The 24,928-nt window shown below is 43.2% G+C and overlaps 1 protein-coding gene across 5 annotated transcripts in view; it reads left to right on the plus strand.

Moving 5' to 3' along the window:
- Positions 1-6,598: 6,598 nt before the first annotated feature.
- LEKR1 (leucine, glutamate and lysine rich 1) overlaps positions 6,599-24,928 on the plus strand; it is a 107,399-nt gene continuing 89,069 nt past the window's right edge. For 2 of the 5 annotated variants that reach the window (XM_053313262.1, XM_053313267.1), the window contains exons 1-2: positions 6,600-6,758; positions 11,344-11,440. In XM_053313262.1, the coding sequence (XP_053169237.1) occupies positions 11,393-11,440 (48 nt within the window). In that variant the 5' untranslated portion in view covers positions 6,600-6,758; positions 11,344-11,392. Of the gene's footprint in view, positions 6,759-11,343; positions 11,441-24,928 lie in introns of those variants that run through there. The other 3 variants (XM_053313268.1, XM_053313264.1, XM_053313265.1) reach the window with 3 other exon arrangements.

The following is a 24,928-nucleotide window of genomic DNA, read 5'->3' on the forward strand; positions in this document are numbered from 1 at the left end:
CTACTCTGGACAGCACAAATACTATGACAATACCTTTAATTCTTCTTTGGTTATCCTAGACCCTTGGAAAGGGCCCAATAATTAAAGTACCAAATCCAGTCAATAACATCTGGTATTATGCTATTTACTGTGTGTAAATAGCATTACTATTATTATTATTATTATTATTATTATTATTATTATTATTATTCCTGGAAATCTTTGCAACATGCAGGGAATCCAAGCTTACATACAAGGGTTCCTCAGTGCACAAGTGGGCATGGAAAGGGCTTTCTGAATACACCACTACGTCATTCTTGATTTCTTTCTGTTCCTATTCAAAAGCTGTAATTTGGGGGAGACATTTTACCACCACATCTTTATAGGCAAGGTGAAGTCTTAATGGCCTGACATTAGTCATCACAAAAATGCCTGTGTTCAACTAGAAACAAGAAGAGTAAATCAAACTACAGTGTGGCTGGGGCATAGGAACATCGGAAGCTGCCATATACCAACTCAAGACAATTGGTCCATCTAGCTCAGTATTGTCTGTACTGACTGGTGGCAGCTTCTTCGAGGTTTTAAGCAAGAGTTTTCCCCAGCTCTACCAGCCAGGGATTGAACCTGGGACCTTCTGCATGCAAGCAGATGCATGCAGTGAGCTACAACCCCATCCCCTAAGGAGAATGTCTTTCAACAGACAGTGCTCACATGTAATCACCCATCCAAATGCAAACCAAGGGAAAGCATACTTAGTAAGGGGGCCATTTCATGCTTGCTACAGTAAGATCAGTTCTTCTTGGTCTGGACACCTTGGTCTAGTAGACAGACAGTGCACTTTTCAAGCTTTCTGAAAGACTAGCTGGAGCTCCCAAGTGCAATTACAATGTACCTTTACAGTTCTAAACAGCAGGCTAACATGCCTATCTGCAAAAGCGTTTCCTTCCACGTCTTACTGTGAAGGGCCGCCCAGTCACACGATCCAGGACTTTTAAAAATGTGCAACCAGACACTACATGTGTGGTTCAAAAAAAAATAAAAATGGGGGTGGGGGATGCAGAGTTATGCAAGAACGTAAATGGAGTTCACAACTTCAAGTCATACAAAAGTTATATTATGTTAGACTAGCCGACACCACACTGAGCATCTGTGTGCTCTTTGGGGCCGGCGGTTACCTCTCCCCCACCCACCACTTCTGCCCCAGTCTCTGCTTCTGAGCCCAGCCACCTCTCCTCCCCACTGCCACTTCTGCCCCCCCTTTCTTTCCCCCCTCCTGGCCTTGCCTCCGCGGCCGAGCCAGGCCCGCCACCTCTGGCCTCCATGGCCGGGCCGCAGCGGTGGCAAGCAATCCTCCTGGGTGCGCCTCAGCCAATCAGGCGCATCCACTGCCCAGCCAATCAGCTGGGCTCTGGGACGCACATTCCAAGGCACACCGAGGATAATTAATATAATAGATTATGTAAAATTTGACTCATAATGAGAAAAGCAAAGTGAGCAGTCCACAGGCTCCTTTAGAATCCAGACCTGATCAAGCACACACACTTCTCCCCTCCCACAAGACATTTTGTGCAGAGGCCACTGCTACACCCCACAGAGTCTTCACCAGTGAACATAATGCTCTTCTGCAGTAGTGCTTTTAAATTGCAAGGTTTGAGGATTTTCTCCCACTCTGTGTAGGCTTCTCATTGTTATGGAATGTTACTCTGGGTAACAGAGTATGTGTGCACAGTCAAGAAAATGCACAGGGGTGCACAATGTACGTGCTACATGTGCATGCAAGAGCATCTACATGCTTGTATGCAAGCAGGGGTGTAGCTATAATTGAGTGAAAGAAGACAGGCCCCCAGCTCCTGAGGACCTTCCAGCTCTTGAGGGCCCTCCAGCTCCATCCCTCCCTATTTTATTCATTATCTCCCTCACTCCTCTGGTGGGCCGCCAGAAAGGGGGATGAACACGGGCCCCCTCTCCCCTAGCTACGTCCCTGCATGCAAGAGCTTCCAAATTCCCTCCCCAGCACCTCCAAGAAAGACTCCTGCTTGTAACCTTGGAGAAGCAGCTGCCGGACTGTGTAGACAATACTGAGCTAGATGGACCAGTGGTCTGACTCGGTAGAAGGCAGCTTCCTTTGTTAAGAACATAAGAACAGCCCTGCTGGATCAGGCACAAGGTCCATCTAGTCCAGCATCCTGTTTCACACAGTGGCCCACCAGATGCCTCTGAGGAGCCCACAGGCAAGAGGTATGTGCATGCCCTCTCTCTTGCTGTTGCTCCCCTGCAATTGGTATTGAGAGCCATCGTGCCTCTGAGGCTGGAGATGGTCCACAGCCACTAGACTAGTAGCCATTGATAGACCTGTCCACCATGAATCTGTCTAAGCCCTTTTAAAAGCCATCCAAGCTGGTGGCCAACACCACATCCCATGGCAAAGAATTCCATAGATTAATTATGTGCAGTGTGAAAAAGTACTTCCTCTTGTCAGCCCTAAATTTCCTGACCTTCAACTTCATGGGGTGATCCCTGGTTCTAGTGTTGAGAGGGAGAAACATTTCTCTCTGTCCACCCTCTCCGCTCCATGCATAATTTTATACACCTCGATCATTCTCCCTTTAGGTGCCTCTTTTCCAAGGTAAAGAGCCCCAGATGCCGTAGCCTAGCTTCATAAGGAAGGTGCTCCAGGCCCCTTATCAATTTGGTTGCCCTCTTCTGCACCTTTTCCAGTTCTACAATGACCAAAGCTGTACGCAGTACTCCAGATGTGACTGCACCATAGATTTGTATAAGGACATTATAATATTAGCATTTTTATTTTCAGTCCCCTTCCTAATGATTCCTAGCATGGAATTAGCCTCTGTGTGTGTGTGTGGTGTTCCTCTGTTCCTATGTGCAGCTTACATTCACATACCATTGTGCAGTTCTGAATTTTCCTTTTAAATGCACTGAAGTTATCTGCCCTGTCCTTCCACAGATATATTTTTCCATGTGATTGTCAGTCACACGGTTTCTATAGCTACCAGCAAAACCGTTGGCACTAGCAAGCAGATTAAAGGAAGCAGAAAATGGCAGTAGTTGAACCCGGTTCTTGCCCTGTAAAGCAGCGGTTAAGATTGGGTCCCCAGAAGTTGTTGGAATACCACCTGTATCATCATCCTCAGCCACAATGGCCATGGCAGCTGGGAATGATGGGAGTTGTAGTCTAATGACATCTGGGTGGGGACCAAAGTTTGAGAACCTCTGCGGTAAAGCTTCTAAGACTCCTCCTGTTACTGGAAACTTATTCCTTTCCCCATTCAAGTGCTTTCTCTCAGTAACTCAGAGTACAGATTCTTAAGTGTAAAATAAATACATCACATCAGCTGAGAACGATGTATGCCCACATACACAGCCATTTGTGTGTTAAAATATACCAGAGCAGGGATCGTGTCATTTTCTAGTCATTGCTACATATTCCACCATGAAAGATTACATGATTTTGTGCCATTCTCATTTTTGGAAGGGTGGCATGGATATCAAATCAAATAAATAAACATAAATAATAATATGTATTTTGCAGTTAGTATCTGCACCTGAGAACAAAATGTAGAGTGAGATATAACCCACAGAAAGTAAAGCTGGTGCCTGGAAAATGGTATCCCTTCTGGAATGTGTTGTCTACACAGTACGGCATTATGGCTGGAATATATTGGTGTGACTGGCAGGCAGCCCTTCAAGCCGGAGCTCCTGAAACACCTTCAATTTTGTGTTTTCAGCGCTTCTGATCCAACTCCTCCGCCCCTGCCATGTGCTATTTTTCTGTCAGTCCACACAACTGACAGGGACCAGCACAAGATCAGCTTTAACAGTACAGTCCGTACAGACAGTGTCTTGTGCTCTTTCTGGAATGGTGCCAGTGGAAAAGTTACCACAGTGCACTCCAGAGTGAACCAGCAGCACAGAACGTTTTTGTCTGGATTGGAAGCACAGTTGGGAAAGTTGTGCTCTTCCTCCTCTTGAAATCAATAGCTCCAATCTTGCTCTCCAGGGTGCAAAACTGAAACGAGTGTGAAGGGTATATCATTGCAGTGGAATAAAAGAGTTGGCAGGCCACACGAGCTGTGTTTTAGTGGTGGGTTTTTGTTTTGTGTTGTTGAGAATTGCTGAGAACATAGAGGGGGGGTGTGTGGGTTAGGGTTACTGGGCTTTCTAGCTCATCCCATCCCAATGGCAGATGCTAAGAAGTAATTCTGGCTGTGGCTGACATGAGGAAAATTATTCAATGGATTTGCATTTAAATTAAAAGGACACATTCATCAGTTACTCGATTACTCTGAGTAATTTTCCTCATCATGTCAGCCACTAGCTTTAAAGCATATTGTGTATAATTCATGAATAATTATACAGCACCTATAGTATACTAGGCACTTAATAATAACCCTCCACTAAAACAAAACAAAACAAAACATCCTAATAGGGTTACTTCATTTTGAACTGTCTCTTTGTAAAAAAGCTGTTTAAAAACGGTATAGGCAAAAAATGACATGTAGTAAATCTCCAACTCCAACTGTAGTACATAGTTTCCTCATTGTGGTACACAAAGATCAATCTTAGCCATGTTTACTTGGTCATCAATCAATCCCATTGCACAGTCAAAAGGACTTCCTCCATGTGGGGATGTATACGACTGCACTGCGTGCACATACTATTATCAGTGCAATCCTGCGCATGTTTACTCGGAAGTAATGGGATTTGTTCCCATGTAAATACATAGGATTACAGCTTTCGACACATTCAACGTGATGGAATTTCCTTGAATAAACGCAAAAGATAGGGTTGCATGGCTGCAATCCTATGCATATTTGCATGGAAGAAAGTCCTGTTGAGTAAAGACACCTCACACTGCATATCTGCAATCTTGTGCACATCTGCCTAGGAGTAAGGGTGATGAAATGGTGCAGGACTACTTTTATGCAAATTGGCTTAGAACAGTTTGGCGCTGCCAATCATAAGAGGCAGCTAGAGAAGTGAAGTCCAGTGAGGAGTCGGGATTTGGGTCAGGGAAGGAACAATCTCAAAGATAAGTTGTTCTGAGACTCAAAGGATAAGACAGTCTAAAAAATTAAGGACTGGGTCATTAGGACAGTTTGCAATAAAGACTGGCTTATGAAGTACAGTGCTGGAAGGGAACTGGGTTCAAACTGTGAAAGGCCTTATATAGTGTGTGTAAAGTAACTAAGTAAAAAAGACACCTAATGGCGCAGTGGGGAAATGCTTGACTAACAAGCAGAAGATTGCTGGTTTAAATCCCCGCTGCTACTGTATCAGGCAGCTGCGATATAGGAAGATGCTGAAAGGCATCATCTCATACAAACCCCTGCTAACCTGGCAAAGAGGCTGAGGCACCTTTTAACGTGGTGATTCTCTTTATTGAGCAGGGGGAGAGTAACTGGCCCTATCCACCCCCAGCACAGTACCTCCAGTGATAACCTCCAGTGATCTTATATTTAGTTTAGATTGTGAGCCCTTTGGGGACAGGGAGCCATCTTATTTATTTATTATTTCTCTGCGTAAGCCGCTCTGAGCCATTTTTGGAAGGGTGGTATAGAAATTTTAAAAATAAATAAATAAATATACTAATAATAATACTGTGCAGGAGGAGGCAATGGTAAAACCCTCCTGTATTCTCCCAAAGGAAAACCACAGGGCTCTATGGGCGCCAGGAGTCAAAATTGACTTGATGGCACACTTTACCTTTAAAGTACTGTAACTAAGTAACCACCTAATGGTGCAGCAGGGAAGTAACTTGCCTAGGGAGCAAGAGTTTGCTGGTTTGAATCCTCACTGGTATGTTTCCCAGACTATGGGAAACACCTTTATCGGACAGCAGCGATATAGGAAGATGCTGAAAGGCATCATCTCATATTGTGAGGGAAATGGTAAACCCCATTCATGTGTTCTACCAAAACCACATGGCTCTGTGGTCGCCAGAAGTCAACACCGACTCGATGGCACAACATAACCTGTAAAGTAACTAAGTGCTGTGAGAAGTTCAAATTCTCAGCGTTGTAATCAAGCAACGTTTTAGCCCTACTAATCAGTAGTTAAACAAACAAACCTCACATAACATCTTTAATTCTTGTTTTGTTTTAAAGTACATCTGGCAGTGACTTCTGTAACGAACCCTCTTCACATCTCCTAAGACATGTTATAAGGGTATTTATTTTATTTATCATATTTTTATACCGATTGATGTGTACATCTCTAGGTGGTGATGTACATATATAGAGACTATTATGTACATCACCGGGTAGAGGAACCAACAGAGTTTCAGAGGCTTCATTGTATAATGGCAGTGGAAATATAAGTAAACTCATACAAGCCAAAGTAATATCTACAGTGAAAAACAACTGAAAGATTAACTGTGCGGACATCCCTGTCTCAGCCCAAACAACAAAGTAGGTCCCATGAATTCAGTGACACCGGAGTAAATACAAAGTTGGCTGCACGCCTACGCAGAGGTGCCTGGGAGTACGTCCCACCGAACTCAATGGCGCTTACTTCCGAGTAAACACAAATGGGATGGGATTATGTGTGAGCCACGTAAGGCTGCACATGCCCACTAGGGACCCAAGAAACTAGAAAAGCCACTTCCGCCCGCCGTGTCTGCCCGACTTCTGGGTTCCTGCTGGGCAAGCGGGTTGGTTGTCCTGGTAACGGAGAAGCGGCGTGTCTCCTGGCTGTGTGTCTCTCCGGAGTTCACTGCTCTCTTTGTCTCTCGCAGGGCTCTCTGCAGATCTCCTGTCTCGGTGAGTAGAGACGGGACTTCTCCAGCAGCTAGTCGACGTGAGAAGGGCCCGCAGTCTTCTCCATGTCCCGTGGGGGTCTCCTCCACGACTTGGAAGGGGGTGGGGTGGGGGACACATTGGGTTCTCTCTCTATGTGTGGGCATGCATGCCCCAAAGCCTGCTCATCTAGCGGGCTGCAAGACTTACAGCATCCCATGACGTGGCCATCCTGAGGTTTTCTAAGGTAAAGGTAAGGTGTGGAGTCAGTGTTGACTCCTGGCGACCACACAGCCATGTGATTTTCTTTGGTAGAATGCAGGAGGGGTTTACCATTACCATCTCCCGCACAATATGAGATGATGCCTTTCAGCATCTTCCTATATCGCTGCTGCCCGATATTGGTGTTTCCCATAATCCCATAATCTGGGAAACATACCAGCGGGAATTTGAACCAGCAACCTCTGGCTTGCTAGTCAAGTCATTTCCCCGCTGCACCATTAGGTGGCTGGCTGTTGTTAAACTACAAGTCCCATCGTCCCCAACCACAATGGCTGTAGAGGCTGGAGATGATGGGAGTTGTAGTCCAACATCAGCTGGAGAGCCGCAGGTTGGCCAGCCTTGACCTAAAGAAAACCTGGCCGGATGTTAGAACTGGGGTGTGGATATCAGAGTGCACGGAGCTGCAGTTCAGCAAATTCTTTGGCAGAGTTAAGCTGGCTCAGCCAATGACTAGCTGGCTTTACCAGGAAGCAGCTATGTGAGGTAACAGATTCTAGAGGATGTGCCATACTTTTATTTTATTTTATGCCATCACTAAAGTGACTAGATGCAAAGGAGGACAGAACTCCTGTTGCCTTAATGGTGCAGAAGAAGGAATTCTGAACAGGTTGCAACTTTGAGAAAGTCCTCAGATTGGCCCCCCTTTCTTAATCACAGCACCAAAATAACACAATACTGTACTCGTTTACCTTACAAGTGTTTTTGTAGCATTATGACAAAATAATATACACAAAGCACTCCTAAGTGATATATAAATATATTATTAATTGCCATTGAAGTGCACCACTAAAGCAGGATACGAGATGCCTTTCATCTGCAATTTCCTACTTGCAGTACATACAAAGCTGCTTTACACTGTGTGAGATCCTTGGTCTATTTAATTCAGTACTATCTATTCCAGTGGCTCTCCAAGATTTTAGGCAGAGGCATTTCTCATTCCTGCTGCCTGAGATTATTTAAACTGGAGATGCCAGGGATTAAGTCTTGAGAGCTTCTGCACGCAAACCATGTGTCCTGCCATAGCACTATAGGCCTGCCCTAATAATATTCATTTATTTTAAAGATTTGTACCCTGTCTTTTGATCTAAAAGATTCCCAAGGCGGCTTACAGTAATTTACATAACACAATGAAAGCAACGCTGCTGTTACAGCTAAGGGAGGTGCTGTAATTAAAACCAATGGCTGATAACCTGACTACCAGAGTGCATGTAAAGAGGGAATGCTGGGACGCAACTGGAGCTTGCATGCAACTCCCCCAGTTAGGGTTGCCCACATTTCATTGCCAGAACGAGGGACACAAATTGGGGCTGGCTGGGGGTCCTGGGAGGTGTATGCAGTAGTAATCAAGAGCCTGAGTATAATCGACATATATGTAATTGAATGATATGCTATTGAATAATGCCAACATTGTTATTATTTAGAACATAGTCAAGTTATACCACTTTTCAACCCAAAACTTCTCAAAATAAGAAGCTGCTTGCCCCGCCACCAAAATGAGGGACAAATACTGTCCCTATATAGGGACCAACATTTCATTTCTGAAATGAGGGACATCCTGCGTAATGAGGGACAGTTGGCAACCCTACCCCCAGTCCTTCTACATGTGTGCTGTCGTGCAAGCATTTGAAATGTCCCTGCTGCTCCCATGCTCTGGAAGCAATCTGGAAGAGAGGAAACTCATTGCTGAAGGTCAGCAATGTGTTTCCTCTCTTCTGGAGTATGGGCAGAACTATGGAGATGGGCAGGATGAGGGGACTTTTTGCCCACTGGTGCAATGGCACATGTATAGAGGAACTGAAGGAGCAATGTGTGAGCTCCAGGTACATCCCCACAGTCTCTCTTTACATGTGCACTTTGGCAGTGAGGATAGTCAGTCAGTGATTGCTGTCCATTCAGGCAAATGGTGAGCCCAGGAAAGAGCTCCGTCCCAGGAGTGTGCTTCCAGGCAGCACCAGATGATGTAACTCATGAGCATGACTCAGTGGTTGCTCTACTACAGGGCTAAAGAACTTCAGGTACCCAGCTGTTGTTTGATTCCAACTCCCATACTCATCAGCCGCAGTGGCCATAGTCAGGGATGATGGGTGTTGTAGTTCAGCAAGAGCTGGAGGGCCAAAGTTGTGCAGCCCTGGTCTACTACAAGGTGTAGAGGAGAGGGCAGACAAATGGACCAGGAGAGGATTAGGAATAGTAGGAGCAGTTACTACAATCCTACTTCCCACTTGTTTGGTGTATTGAAAGATCAACATGCTCTTTGGATTGCCATCTGGCAGGCTGAAATTCCCTCTTCTACACACTTATTAAAGGTACAGGAACTTTGTCCCCCAACAACTGGTCCATGTTTCATCTCTTGAGTGTCATTAGAAGGGGAAAAAAGACTAGTATAAGGTTCATTATTAATCCCCCACCCCTCAGGTACACACATGTATAAAGGCAGCATCCCATAGAATGAGTAGGAAAGCGGGAAGCTGGGCCATTCATCATGAGGAGCCAAGCTTATTTGATTCTGCCTTGCTGCAATTGTCCTCTTAAAGGCCATTATGATGTTGCAATCTCATCTGTGGCTGACAGCAATTCCTATGATAGTGGTGGCAAGAAAAAAGGTCACTAATCACAGGAGCTGCTGTTTGCTCTGTCAATGCTTGCTGGGTTTATTTGTGCTCATGAGCACATGCATGAGGACAGGCAGGACCATTCTCTCGTTGTTGTTTTTTTAAAATGTAAGCTGTGCTAGCCCAAGAGGTTTTACCTTGAAGATCAAGGATTGTTCTCTTTTCTTTTTACTGCAGTGAGTCAACAGTCCTTCTATGGGAGTATAAAGATCCAACACAAATGAGAAAACACTAATGATAATTGTGTTGATCCCAGTTTGGCTGCAGTCTTGAAATCACTTACTCATAAGGACCCATCTGACCTTTCGGAATTGTATAACTGAGCTGTAGTCATACACAGTAAATTTGCTGTGCAGCATCTTTTGCTGCATCTCCCTCCCCCAAAATGTTATATATAATGATGATTATTGATGATCCAATAATCTGATCCAAGGAATAGCAAATGCATGAGAAGTCTGCACACACATTGTTATGTGTCTGCAGCATAGAAGCTCAGGCAAAGGACACTTAGACTCCTCCCCTACTGCCCTGCCTAGTGGACTGGCAGTCAAAGAGGTTTCTCTTTGAAGGCCCTGATGCTGTTGACCATTTATTATACAGCATGAACAGGCTAGGCAGATGAGGAGGTTGCAGCTGGACCTTAGCAAGAGACCCTCTTTCCTTTTGGCTCCTCTTATCACAGACCTGATGTTTCCAGAGTGAATCCTCTAAAAGCACCCTTATTGCTTGATATTCAGGACAGGAGGGAAGCATTGCTGCTGTGAAAAATCCAACTACTTAGGCATTGTTTCAGTAGCTATATAATTATTTCTCTTAGCTGCCCACCGTGGGGATGCGTGTCTTCGGGGCGACTCTCGTGCGGAACTCTTGTGACACACTGTGAGAGTTCCTGGCAAAGACAGGAACAGGGATGGAGAAACTGGGGCCCGATTGGGAAGGAGCCGCATCAGGGAAGCGGTGGGTCCGGCCGTGGTGGGGAGGTGATGGCAGGCCCAGCTGCAGTGGTGAGGCGGCGGCAGTGGTTTCGGGCCCAGCCATGGTGGTGAGGTGATGGTGGGTGAGGAAGCAGCTGGGCCACCAGGAAGGAAAAACAGCCCAGGAGGGGATGGACCAGCTTTAAAGCCGACCAGAAACAGTGGGCAGAGAGTGAGGGGGAAAGGACCAACCTGGGTGGGAAATGCCGGCCCCAAATACTGCATAGATGTTCTGTGTGGGGTCAGCTAGTTAGCTTTATTTTAGGAGGGATGGGGGAGATGTGAGGAAAGATACCTATATCAGTCTTCTGCCTTCTGTGTAACTCAGAGATTCTCAACCTTGGGTCCCTAGATATTGTTGGACTATGACTCCCATCATTTCCAGCATAACAGGTATTGTCACCATTAATATATAGGCTTCAGAGTTCTTATGTTGGCAACCTCTTGGTGTGTATGGGCTAAGACTGTCTTACCCCACTCTGAAAATGCACTTACAGTACATTACTCTTGCATGGCATTCTCCTCCCACAGACATATAGCAGGCTTTTGTTCTAATGCTATGGAGCTGTCTGATTTGTGTAAGCATCTTTCCGTATATGTATACTGTTGTTGGATCAAGAAAACAGAGTGGAAAATGACACACCTGCCATGTGGGTTGCCAAACTAGAACTCAAGGCATGCAATATTGCTTTTCTTCCTCCACCCCAAGGTTAATTTTATCTCTTTATACTCTGTTAACAGTTTTGTGTCGCAGTGCTGTAAATAGGTTCTAGCTAACCTATAAAAGGACATGGAGCGACATATTCCTGTGCATCCATTACCTGAGGAAATACAAAAGGTATGTTGTAGTAGGAAAACATGGTGGCTCCTGTTTATAATGACATGATTGGAATCACAAAAATATAGTTTTATTTGTTGGTTATTGTTTTCTCTTCCATTTCTTATTGTATCCAGATCAGTATTCATTTCACTTAATTTCTTACTTTTCCTGAATTTTTTAAAAACTTAATTTTGGTACTAACATTTTCTCGGTTCCTATACATGCACAATCCCTTGGAATTGTGGGCTTGTGTCTTTTAACCAATGAAGGTGCAACTGAACCCATGCACAGCCCTATGAATCTTCTGGAGTGTGAAATGTGTTAGAAAATGAGGGAACCACAAGATGCAAGAATGGAATTGTGAAATGCCCATATTTGATTGATTGATTGATTGATTGATTGATTGTTTAAGTGCTGTCAAGCTGGTGTCGGCTCTTAGCAGCCACATAGATGGATTCTCTCCAGGATGATCTGTCTTCTACTTGGCCCTTAAGGTCTCTCAGTGGTGCATTCATTGCTGTTGTTATTGAGTCCATCCACCTTGCTGCTGGTAGTCCTCTTCTTCTCTTTCCTTCAACTTTTCCCAGCATTATGGACTTCTCAGAGGAGCTGGATCTTCGCATAATGTATCCTAAATATGATCATTTGAGCCTGGTCATTTGTGCCTCAAGTGCAAATTCTGGATTGATTTATTCTATGATCCATTTGTTTGTTTTCCTGACTGTCCATGGTATCCTCAAAAGTCTTCTCCAGCACCAAAGTCCAAAAGCGTCAATGCTTTTTCTATCTTGCTTCTTCAGAGTCTAGCTTTCGCATCCATAGAGTGTCACGGGAAAAACCATTGTCCTAATGATTATAATCTTTGTAGGTATAGACACGTCATGGCATCTAAATATCCTTTCCAAGGCCTTTTTTGCAACCTTACCAAGTGCTGGTCTGTGGCGTATTCCTTGACTGCTGGATCCTTTACTGTTGACAGTCAATCCTAAAAGGCAGAAGCTATCCAGCACTTCAGTGTCTTCATTGTCAATTCTGAGGCTGGTTGCTGTGCCTGTTGTCATTAGTTTAGTCTTCTTTACATTTAGCTGTAGTCCCATTTTTTCACTATGCTCCTTGACTTTCATTACTAGAGCTTGCAGATCATCCACATTCTTAGCTCTCAGAGTGGTGTCATCAGAGTAGCACAGATTACTGATGTTTCTTCCTCCAACTTTAAAACCATGCTCATCTTCTTCCAATCCAGCTTCTCTCAGTGTATGTTCAGCATATAAATTGAATAAATAAGGAGAAAGTATACAGCCTTGTCTTACTCCTTTGCCGATCTGGAACCAGTCTGTTTCACCATGTTCTGTTTGGACTGTGGCTTCCTGTCCTGTGTATAGGTTTCTCATGAGAACAATGAGGTGTTCTGGGATGCCAATTTTCCTAAGGATATTCCACAACTTGACATGGTTGATGCAAGCGAAGGCCTTTCTGTAGTCAGTGAAGCACATATTGACTTCTTTCTGGTATTCTTTGGCTTTCTCAGTTATCCAGCGTGCATCAGCAATGATGTCTCTTGTTCCTCGGCCTTTTTTGAAACCAGCTTTAACATCTGGCATTTCCCTTTCCATGTAGGGCTCTAATCTACGCTGGATGATCCTGAGCATTATTTTGCTCGCATGTGAAATTAAGGATATTGTGTGATGGTTTGTGCAATCTGTTCAGTCTCCTTTCTTTGGTATGGGTATGCAGACTGACCTCTTCCAATCTGTTGGCCACTGTGTCGTTCTCCAGATTTGCTGGCATAGTTTGGTTAGAGTCTTGACTGATTCTTCTTCTTTTGCCTGCCATATTTCTGTAGCTATTCCATCAATTCCTGTAGCCTTCTGACTTGGTAATGACCGGAGTGCTGATCTAACTTCATCTTCCCGTACTAGAAGTTCTTGCAAGTAGGGAATATCTTCTAGAGTATCTTGGATGTTGACGTCCCTGCTGAACAGATTTCCAGTATACTCCTTCCATCTCTGTTTGATCTTCTCTGAATCAGTTACTATTTGTCCTTTGGCATCCTTTAACATACCAATTCGAGGTTGGAACCTCCCTCTGAGTTCAGAGATCTTTTGGAAAACTTGTTTTGTTTTTCCATGTCTATTTCCATCCTCAAGGTCTTTACAGATGTCATTGTAGTACTGCTCCTTGTCTCTTCTAACAGCTTTCTGAAATTCCCTAGTAAGTTCTTTATCTTTCTTGACTTTGGCTTCTCTCCTCTTCTGGGCAATTTCCACCGTCTGTTCTGACATCCATTTTGCTTTCTTCTGTTTCTTGGTCTTTAGCAGTCTCTCTTCACATTCATCCTTAACAACTTCTTTGATTTCATTCCACAATTCTTCTGGTTCCCTATTAACGAGGTTCAGAACTTCACAGCGGTTCCTGATGTTCTCCTTGAAAATGGTGGGTACATTCTCAAGATCATATCATGGGAGCTGGATAGCTCTGTTTTCCTGCTTTAGCTTGACTTGGAACTTGCACATGAGCAGTTCATGATCTGTTCCACAACCGGCCTCCAGCCATGTCTTTGCTGTTATTACTGAGCTCTTCCACCTCCTTGCACCAATAATGTAATCAATTTGATTTCTATGTACTCCATCTGGTGATGTCCATGTGTATAGGCTCCGTGTTGGTTGTTTGAAGAATGTGTTAGTAATGAAGAAATCATTGGCTTGGCAGAAACTAATAAGTCATTCTCCTGCTTCGTTTCTGTTTCCTAGGCCATATGGGCCTACTGTGTTTTCCTCCTTACCTTTTCCAACTTTGGCGTTCCAGTCTCCAACCACCAGCATCACATCTTGCTTGCATGTTCTGTCAATTTCAGACTGGACTTGAGCATAAAACTCATCAACTTCCTCTTCTTCTGCATCAGTCGTTGGGCATAGACTTGAAGAACTGTCATGTTAAAGGGTTGTCCACTAAATCAAATTGATATTGGTCGGTCACTGACCGCATTGTGCTCAAGTACTGTCATTGCTATATCCTTCCTGACTATGAAAGCAACACCGCTCCTCCTTTGGTTTTTGTGTCTTGGGTAGTAAATGGTATGGTTTTCTGACTGAAAGTGTCCCATTCCAGTCCATTTTAATTCACTCATGCCCAAGATGTCAATCTGTAGTCGATTCATTTCATCTTTCACTGTGTCGAGCTTTCCCATATTCATGCTTCTTAAGTTCCACGTTCCCATTGTAATTCTGCCTTTGCAGCTTCGGATTTTCTTTTCCCGCACGGCAACATCATGTGCTAGACGTCCAAAAGGCTTTAGTCTAACTATGTCATAAACGCCATCAGTACTCTGAGAGATCCTCAGCTCTTCCTCAGTAGCATGTTGAGTACCCTCCGACCTGATGGGCCCGTCATCTGGCACTACATCACCAATCATTCCATTTTGTCTATCCATGTGGTTTTCTTGGTAAAATACAGGAGTGGTTTACCATTGCCTTCTCCCGCGCAGTATGAAATGATGCCTTTGATTGTCCACCTCCAGCACTTTCCTATATCGCCGCTGCCCAATATAGGTGCCTGCTTGCTTTAGCTGGGCAGCTGGGATGACCTTCGTGCTTTGGGTGACCCTACTGGGAGTATACCTCCCGGCGTACTTCACTCATCCCTCCCAGAAACACGCCCCCCCCCCCGCCATGATGAGGCAGCATAGCAGGACTTGTGCGGGTGGAGGGGGGGCAGATTTAGCTTTTGCTAAAAGTCGTTGAGAAATAAAAGGGTCTGCTAGTGAAGAAGGAAGGCCAGGAGCAGAAGATGGCCAGGAAGAGGGACAGCATGAGTCTTCTGTCCACCCAAATCACATGAAGGTTTGTTCTGCTTTCATGAGTCACAAGCTTTCCCAAGGAAAATTCAGAGGTGTCAAAGTAAATAGTGCCAGATCATGAAGTGTAGTGTGGGATATGCCATCCTCTTTCACAATTACCACTTTCAGATTGCATGATAAACTTCTGATCTGTATGCACCCTTAGAGAGAAAGAAGCTTGCTTTTTTACAAATATGTGAATAGATATATGTATTCATTTTATGCTACACTCATATGAATGTGGGTGTGCTCCAGGAGTGTTGACAGCATTCTCAAACTATAAACATTGAAAATGAAATCCCATTTGCGCTCTCTCTCTCTCAGCATTTGTCATTAGTTGTTGTTGTTGTTGTTGTTTTTATTATAATTTAGACTGAGGAATAGATTTTCTCTCTTAAAAAATTCTAAGCAATTTACATTCACTAAGAAACAATGGCAGTTCCTCTCTGGATCCATTCTCTCATGGGGTAATCCCCTCTGCAACCCAGCAAATTCCCATTTCATCATCAATCCTTTCTTACTTGCCCACAGTTGTGTGCTATGCACATCAGCCATCATAAGAGGCCCTTAACCTGGGTACAGCCATTTTACTTAGGGTTAACTGGTGCAATAATTGCTCCACATAGTGGGACAACTAGCTCATCCCCAGAAATCAAAGCAATGTAAATCAAATGAAGAAAAATAGTTTTTTTAAAGTTATTAAACAGCAAACTAGGGTAGAAAATATACATAAAGCCACATACCAGGATAACTAATCAAAATCCAGAAAATGGATTTTTGAATAGAAACTTATTTTCCTTTCTATGTGTACCAGAAACTGTGCTGTTCTGGGGAGAGATTAGGGATAGGAACATAGGAAGCTGCCATATACTGAGTCAGACCATTGGTCTGTCTAGCTCAGTAGTGTTTTCACAGACTGGCAGCGGCTTCTCCAAGGCCACCTGTGAAGCATATTGTAATTATATTCAATTTCTAGCATTTCTAATGAACAAACACAGTTTATGTTGATTTGAGGCCTTCATTGGTTGCATAACTAGAACTATAAATAAAAGGTGTTAATGATTCAGCATTTTTCTTTATTCCTGGGTAGCAAACCTATGACAAAAATGAAAGTTGAATGAGACTGGAGTATGTTTTTATTTATATGACAACCACATTGTTTCAGTTCAGTTTTTAACTATACAGTAAATCAGGAAATGAGATATAATACTTTTTACAGTTCAGTACCTTTGCGTATTTGATTATGTTTTCAAAAATTTCCACTACTTTAATTTTTTCAGGAAAGATTACAGCATGATAATTACAGTCATTTACTTGTACACTTGGCAGACTGTCTTTTAAAAAAAACCAACTAAATCCTTCTTGAAAGGTAGCTTACCATAACCCCTTTTTGTAGGCTGACAGTAGGTGCAATTAAACCCACAGCCCTGTGCATACTTAACTTGGAAGTAATGTCCCTTTGAACTCAGTGGGACTTGATTTCCTATTAAACATGTTTTGGATTAGCCTTTGAAGCTTATATAGATTTAAAACTGCATTGAAATTTGTCTTTGGAAAGATAATTGGCTGTATTTCAAAAGACATTCTAATATTTTTCATGGGAGAAGTACCTATTCTTGCCAAATAATTAAGAGTGTTTCTTCTTCTTCTTGAACTCCTGGCGGAGAGGCCAGATAGCCATTTTATTTTGTTTCTTGCAGCTGATAGAGATCTATTCTTAGGATGGATGGAAAGAAGGTTAGAAGGAATTTGAGGTAATTTGCCCAAAGAGGTAAAGTGGAAGGGGATAGAAAGTAAGAAATAAGGGGGGATAAGTCCCTTCTTATCCAGATAGCTGGATGTCTGATCCAATAGTACATTTTAATAATGAATATTCTGAATTTATAACCAGCCTATTTCATTCCTTGGGTAGTATAATGTTCTCTGAAGTTTTCAATATCTTTATAAAAAACAGAGAAATTATATTCCTGTATAAAGTGAATACTTCTGGATGAAATGAAAAGGCTAGTGTTTAGATATTTAGCACCTATTTTTCAGTAGGAACTGCTTATATCTTTGGCCCTGGACACCAAAGTCCATTTATTTGTTAATAAAGGAGGGCAAGGGGAGAAGATGAAAGCAGGGCTGACTCAAGCCCCTTCCCTGTGCCTCAGGCCGTGTGGTGAGGTGTCACCCCACCCCTTCGGGCAGCCTTTTAATTAAAATCAATTTTAAATGGTTTTTAACCTGTGGAATTATTTTAATTGTTTCTTTTTGATTTTATATTGTAATTTGGATTGTGTGCACCGCCTAGAGATGTATATATCAGGCAATATATAAATATGATAAATAAAGGTGTGCCAATGATGTGCATCTCCCCTGCCCTAAATATATATACCCCTTTCCCTTCCCACTCTTACCTGGTGGCACACTACAGAAGAACAGCCCGGCTGGATCAGGCCCAAGAGACCCATCTAGTCCAACATCCTGTTTCACACAGTGGCCCACCAGATGCCTCTGGGAAGCTCTCAGGCAAGAGGTGAGGGCATGCCCTCTCTCTTGCTGTTGCTCTCCTGCAACTGGTATTGAGAGACATCGTGTCTGAGGCTGGAGGTGGCCTATAGCCACCAGACTAATAGCCAATGCCATTGGTAGACTTGTCCTCCATGAATTTGTCTAAGCCCCCTATAAGAACATAAATGGTGCCGCACACTAGTTCTGCACCACTGCTCCTCCTCCTGGATGCACAGAAGAGAGGGATGGAAGAGAATAGATTGGTGGGTTAGAACATCTCTCGGGGAACATTCCATGCCATCACTCCTTTCTTCCACACTTCTGCTCCAATCCCCCCTCCTTTTTAAAATTCAGGGAGCAGGGAGAAGAGTAGTAGTGGCAGTCATAATGCCATTGGGTAAGAGGGGGCACCAGTCAGAGGTGGGCTGAAGGAGCAGATGGAGCAGGGGTGGGGTACCCCTGCCAATCTGCCACCTCCGCTAATCCTCCACTTGAATGACCACCTCAAGTGGCCTCATGGACAGACCAGCCCTGTTTGCAAGGGCACATAAGGGAGTTGGGCAATACATAAGAAAGTATTGTGTCACAGCCATTTTAAGGTCTTGTTTCTTATGCATAACTGAAATATAACTTTTCAGTGGTATTACAAACATCAGCAGCGAGGGAGTTGCTGGCATATATAGTCGCCCGCCTTACCCAGAAAGGGAGGTCCACATGGAAACAACCTTCTATGCACAGATAGATTCCTTTGCTAGATCAGGACCAACATGCACATTCAGCATGGGTATATTGCTGTTGCTAGTTCAGGGACCATGCACGCAGTGTACTGAATGAGTAACTGGTAGTGCTAAAGCTGACAGCACTAATACTCTTGAGGGGTGTGGCAGTTTTCCAAAAATTGTGTCATGCAGTGGGGATGGGGCACCCAAAATATGAAGCTTGGTGACAAGGGAAGGAAGCTGTATTGGTTGAGATTTGATGTGACAGTCTTCTATTTATTCCTTTAGGGCAATAATTTAGTATCCTATCATTTGTTGCCAGTAGATATATTTCCTTGCTTTCCGATGCTCCCCCTGTTTCCATATCACCTCCCATTTGATTTAATCTTTGTGTCTTCTGCTCCATATCCCCTCTCTGCTGTCTCCATGTCCTGATTATTTTCCATGCTCTTCTATTTTCCTCAGTCTCCTGTACCCACTCAGTATTCTGTTTTCTCCCTGTAATATGATAATCTCTGAACATGTACATCCATTTAATTCTTCAAATAATGCTCTATCCAAAATGCCGTGCAGGCTTCTAATATAGCTTAATTTAGATGGGTTTTTTAAAACCATGGGCAAATTCATAAAGGATACGCCCATCAATAGCTATTAACCATTATAATTAAATGGACAGATACTGCCACATACAGAGATAAATGGGATAGACATCAGTCCCCTGTCCCACACATCCCTACATCCACTTATACTCCATCATACTCCCATTATGCACAATGTACTTGAGTTTGTATGTGTCTACAGGATTATTATTATTATTATTATTTATTTGATTTCTATACTGCCCTTCCAAAAATGGCTCAGGGCAGTTTATACAGAGAAATCATAAATAAATAAGACAGATCCCTGTCCTCAAAGGGCTTGCAATCTAAAAGAAACACAAGATAGACACCAATTAAAAGGTGCCTCTTTGCCAAGTTAGCAGGGGTTTCAAATTGCTCCAAATATGTTTGTTTGAATGAGTGTGAGAAATAGTTTCATATATGTGAGAAATCATTTCAAAAAGCATAACGTATCTTATAGACAGGCCCTGAATGTATAAGCAGAGGGCTCTGCTTTGGGGCCATCATACTTGGATGTTCAGAAGTAATGTAAACATCCTTTTTTAAATGCTTCTAAAGAGGACTCATATTTTTAAAAAGTGAAAAAAGATACAATAATGCTGAAAATGGTGGCATAGTTGATATTATAAGATCTCTCTTGAGTTTTGTAATCCATTGTAGTGCATATTGTGAAATTGCACTGATACTAGTTCATAACACCATTTTTTACAATGCCTTATATGACACAGTTATAACACAGTTTTTACAGTGCCTTATATGATTCACCTTTGATGCAAGTGTTTGGAATATTATAATAGGAATATTATAGGCAAGCTTCACCCCTGATCTGTGTTATAATCAAGATTTTATTTCTATGTATATATTACTTTAAGCAGAAACACATGAGTTCTGGGCAGGAAAAGCACTTGATGATTTGTGCTCAGATTTTTCTCATAGATTGTCTGTTGCCTTGAACACATTCATCTTCTTGTAGTCATTTATGATTATAATGATTTACTTTATTTGATCCAGACCACCAATGTATGTTGTGCTTTGTAGAGTTATAAGTACAGTAATATAGACACTAGCTGACATCCAGAGTAAGGAAATGCCAGTGCAGTAAGAGGAACAGACTAACAGCACTTCCAGATTAATTGTACTGGTGTACCTGGGAAGGGCCAATTTTTGGTAACCTCCCCTTCCCCAGGAAGCTGTGTCACCTGCAAAGACATCCCTGAGGGCTGTGCAGTCATCAGGGACATATTTTCAGGTGGCACAGAGGACTTCCTGAGGAAGGGAAGGTTACCAAAAATTGCCCCTTCCCAGGTGCACTGGTGCAGTTAGTCTGGAAGTGGTGTTAATCTGCTCCTCTTGGGGCACTGGTGCTTCTTTGCTCTGGATGGCAGCCACTGTTCCCAAGGAACTTGCAACCTAAAATAGGCAGTGGGGAAACAGAGGGAGGGAGAGATGCTATTACATATTCACAAAACTTGATTACAGTTTGGAATGAGGAATAAGAGAATTGAGAATTTCTTTGCTTTGCCATTCATTTTTTTAAACTGCATCCTAGTAATATCCATGCATTTCAGAAGCATCCTAAAGAGGGTCTCTTTATACATCATGTTTTTTAAATGTATTCTTAAGATTTTGAAAGTGTGCTTCCCAGAATGTTAAATGTGGATGTGACAAAGTCTTTGAAAACACGTGTGTTATACAGGTACAGTCACTCCTCAGATAGGCACGATTTGTGACCCTCTCTGTATAATGTACAGTCAGTAGCAAATCTGGATTGCTGCTCTGTAATGTGTGAAGGGATCAAGAGCAGGACCCTTTGCCATTGTTGGAAACACAGCTGACCTGAGCTTTATTTAAGAAGTTATAACAGACCAACTAACTGGAGCAGTTCTGGCTGAACTGCCATGCAGTCTTATTCTGTCTGTACCTGGAATGAACTCTTAACATTTTAAACCCTTACTGTACTCTAACATTTTGTACTTGTACTCATAAAATAATAATTCTCATACTCAAAATGTACTCTTAACATTTAAAACCCACACTTTGCCCGGAGAACAGTAATTTACTCATGTGTTTCTGCTTAAAGCAACATATACATAGAAATAAAATCCCAATTATAACACAGATCAGGGGTGAAACCTGCCTATAATATTCCTATTATAATATTCCAAACATGTGTACCCATTTTAGATGATTTTGGTGGTACACAAAGAAGACAAAATCAAGTTCCTGAAGCGTAACCCAATAAACACGTGGGTTGCATTTTTCAGTTGAAAGCAATTGCATTTTATTGGCAACCCTCCCTGACTGCATCTTGTTCATTTTGGAAACTATGAAGAAATCACTTGCCACACTTTCAGATAGACCCTGTACAGGATTCCACTCCCCTTTCCCTGCTGCCGATGCCCTGCTCAAGCCAGGGACGTACAGTGAAATTTCTAAAATTGTTTATTTTGAAAGACAGAAGCGATGGTGCTGCAAGAAATCACAGTGTTCTTTTCAGGATAACAGTCCCTCCCTTTCCTTCACATTGCGGCTCAGTTTGTCCCCTTTCAATAAGTAATTTTAGTACTTTGGAACCTTATGGTATTTATTCTGAATAACAGTTTCATATTTCCAAGCACAGGTCGTAACTGCCAGGAAAAATAGAATTAATTTTTCATTTCCTTCAGAGCCACTGTAGCTTTGCTCAGACTTCATGAGGCAAAAATGAATTAGGATAAATAATGCTGGGCGTAGCAATCCTGGAGCCAACATCTCAGCCATGTCATTTCATCAAATGGTAGTTAAACTGCATAATACTGAAGCATGCTACGGGAATCCTTAATTTGGTTATGGCTTGTCTTGTAGTTTAATTAAATACTATTAGTGGCTGGCATGCTGCACAATGGAACGTCAGTGTGTCCAACTTCCGGGGGCTGCCGCATGGATGAAAGGCAGCTCTGGGGGTGTTGTGGAGAAGGGCAGTGCTGCAACTACTTGAAACGGTGCACAGGCACTTGTGTGGCACTACTTCCAGTGGCTAACATGATGGGACGTGCCCTGCTGATGTTGGGGACAGTGTTCCCTGTAACAGGGATTTCCAGATGTTGTTGACAACAACTCCCAGAATACCCAGCCAAAGGTCACTGCAGCTGGGGATGCTGGGAATTGTAGTGAACAACATCAGAGAATCCCTGTTAGAGGGAGCAGTTGTTGGGGACCTGCTGGGGCTGCCGTGCAACTTAAAGGCAGCCCTAACAGTGTAGTGCGATGGGGCTGCCGCGGAATACCTTAAACTGCTTCCTGTTGTCCAGAAGCGGTTTCAAGGCATTCCGCAGCAGTGCCATCACACGACCCTGTCAGGGCTGCCTCTCAGGTTCTGCAGCAGCTCTGATTAACTTTTATTTTTTATATCCCGCTCTTCCTCCAAGGAGCCCAGAGCAGTGTACTACATACTTAAGTTTCTCCTCACAGCAACCCTGTGAAGTAGGTTAGGCTGAGAGAGAAGTGACTGGCCCAGAGTCACCCAGCTAGTATCATGGCTGAATGGGGATTTGAACTCAGGTCTCCCCAGTCCTAGTCCAGCACTTTAACCATGACACTACGCTGGCGTAGTGATGAGTCCCTAATTTTGATGGAGTGCTGCCCATCATGTTGGCCATTGTTTACCAGTGTAGTAGTGAGACACAAGTGCCTGTGCACTGTTTCAAATCACAAAACCGCCAGCATATGCAACACTCTAAGGCTGTCTTTCACATGCGCAGCAGCCCTGTCTGGTCAGACACACTGATGTTCTGTTGCGCAGCACATTGGTCAGTATTTATTGTTTTGACTGTTGTGAACTATGGTGTAGTTGCAAATTCAGAAGTGCAGGTACTCTCCACACTCCCACTTCGAGAGATGCATTAATTCGGAGGGTTCTATTATATTAAGTCAAAGATAGTTTTCTAATCCTACAGAGCTTGAACCTCATGTGGTTGTTTACCCAGGAGAGCAGTCTGGATCATCAACCACAAATGCTTGTAGCAGAAAACAAGAAGAACGGTAATAAAATCAATTGTAGTCTGATATTCAGTTATTTAACAAACTGTTGGAAAAGCAAGGGTAGGACATTATTTCCCTGTGGAAAGGAAAGAGCGCTGCATCCCTGCTGAGACCCTGGAGGGGAAAAAGTACCCAGACTGCATCCCTGCAGCACAACACACTGCTTGTAAAATAAACCCTTTCTTTCCTTCTCTCTTCCGTTTGCTTTGTACATGAATGTCACTTTTCTCCTTCTCTTCTTGAAATATTAAGTTTTCTTCTCTGATCACCTTCATCCCAATTCCCATTTTTCCTCCTAAACTTTCGAGAGCTTTGGCTAGAATAGAATGCTATAATAATTGTACCATGCTGGAAGCATTTCTTCATTCATAGAAACATATGGCTTATATCTGCTACATTTAAAAATAATAATAATTTGATGTCGGGTCCTGCCTCAACATGTCTTGGTAAGGAGTTCATAGTTTACTCAATTTAATAAATCCTTAAAATGTTTTAACTCATGCTGTGAGATGATTTAGGCTGGAAACAGATTGCCAATTGCCTTGTGGTGGTCATGTGTAATCTCAGATGATGAGTCTTTTATTAATTGTTTCGGCAGAAGGTCTCTCCTTGGCGCATGTTATTCCTTGCTCCTGCTTGCCTCCTTTCACCCTGTTCTCCCTTCCTCTGCCTTTATCTTATCATCTGATGACTGATCACCTCCTACGTGCACCAGACGGCCATTTCTTCCAACTTTGCAGATCCCTTTGTCCCACACTTCAAGGCTCTCATCTGCCTTTCCTGACCGCACTTGTAGTTCCTGAAAGCTGAACTGTAAATGCAAGAGTGGTCCCTGCTTGCAGGCAGGCAGGCTGTTGAAATGGTTGCATGATATTATTACCCATGATTGCTAAATGAAACCTCCATGTTCAGTGAGTTCTGTGTGACTACTGAATACCTGATCCTGGGGGCAAACAACAAGGAAGGCAGTCACCTTCATGCCCAGTTTGTGAGTTGCCAGAGAATCGGGTTGCCTGATCTGATCTGAGAGAATGCTAGAGTAGATGGACCTTTGGACTAATTCAGCAAGGGTGTTCTCAGGTTCCCTTCATGTTGTTTCAAGTTAAACTCTGGGTCGGTGGTCACCATCCTGACTAATACTGTGTCAGTGCAGCAAAAGGATATCTGGCTGCCGGAGCAGTGTCCGTGCTTCAGAAGCACAGATGACTTCAGCAATCCATCTCCACAATTCTGAGGTTTAGAAACAGAATATTTTGGGGAGTTAGAAAAGTATCTTGGTCTGACATCCTTGTATGCACCTTTTGCTTTCAGGATACCCTCTTTGGCACTGTTTCTTACTCCTCATGCTGCATCATAATGTTTTCCATGATTCTCCAGAAGGCTCTCAAGTGATGGGGCTAGGGTTGTCATATTCTGGTTTTCCAAATCCAGGTGCCTAATTTGCATATTATGTAAATTGGCTTGAAAATAATTTTTGAGCAGAATAGTGACTGCACATTTTGCTCCATAACTCCGCTTCTACAAAGGCTAAAGCTTAGCTTAAGAAAAAGAAAGAAAGAAAGCTGAAATCCGGGCAAATCTGGGTGGGCTAAGCAATCTGGGTGAGATACTAAAAATCTGGGTGAAACCCAAAATTCCAGGGCGTATAGCAACTCTAGATGGGGCGGGCAGTGGGGGGGAGGCAATGAGTGTAAGGGAAGCTCAGGAGCACACATGGGAACTTATGTGCATGCATGGAAGTTCTGCTTTGTGGCTCTTTGGTTCCTGTCTTTGACCTCAGCCTTTTTCAGTCTTCCTGGTATGCCTGGGCTGATCCTCA

This window comes from Hemicordylus capensis, chromosome 3, assembly GCF_027244095.1.
Source record: "Hemicordylus capensis ecotype Gifberg chromosome 3, rHemCap1.1.pri, whole genome shotgun sequence".
NCBI classification, from domain to species: Eukaryota; Metazoa; Chordata; class Lepidosauria; order Squamata; family Cordylidae; genus Hemicordylus; species Hemicordylus capensis.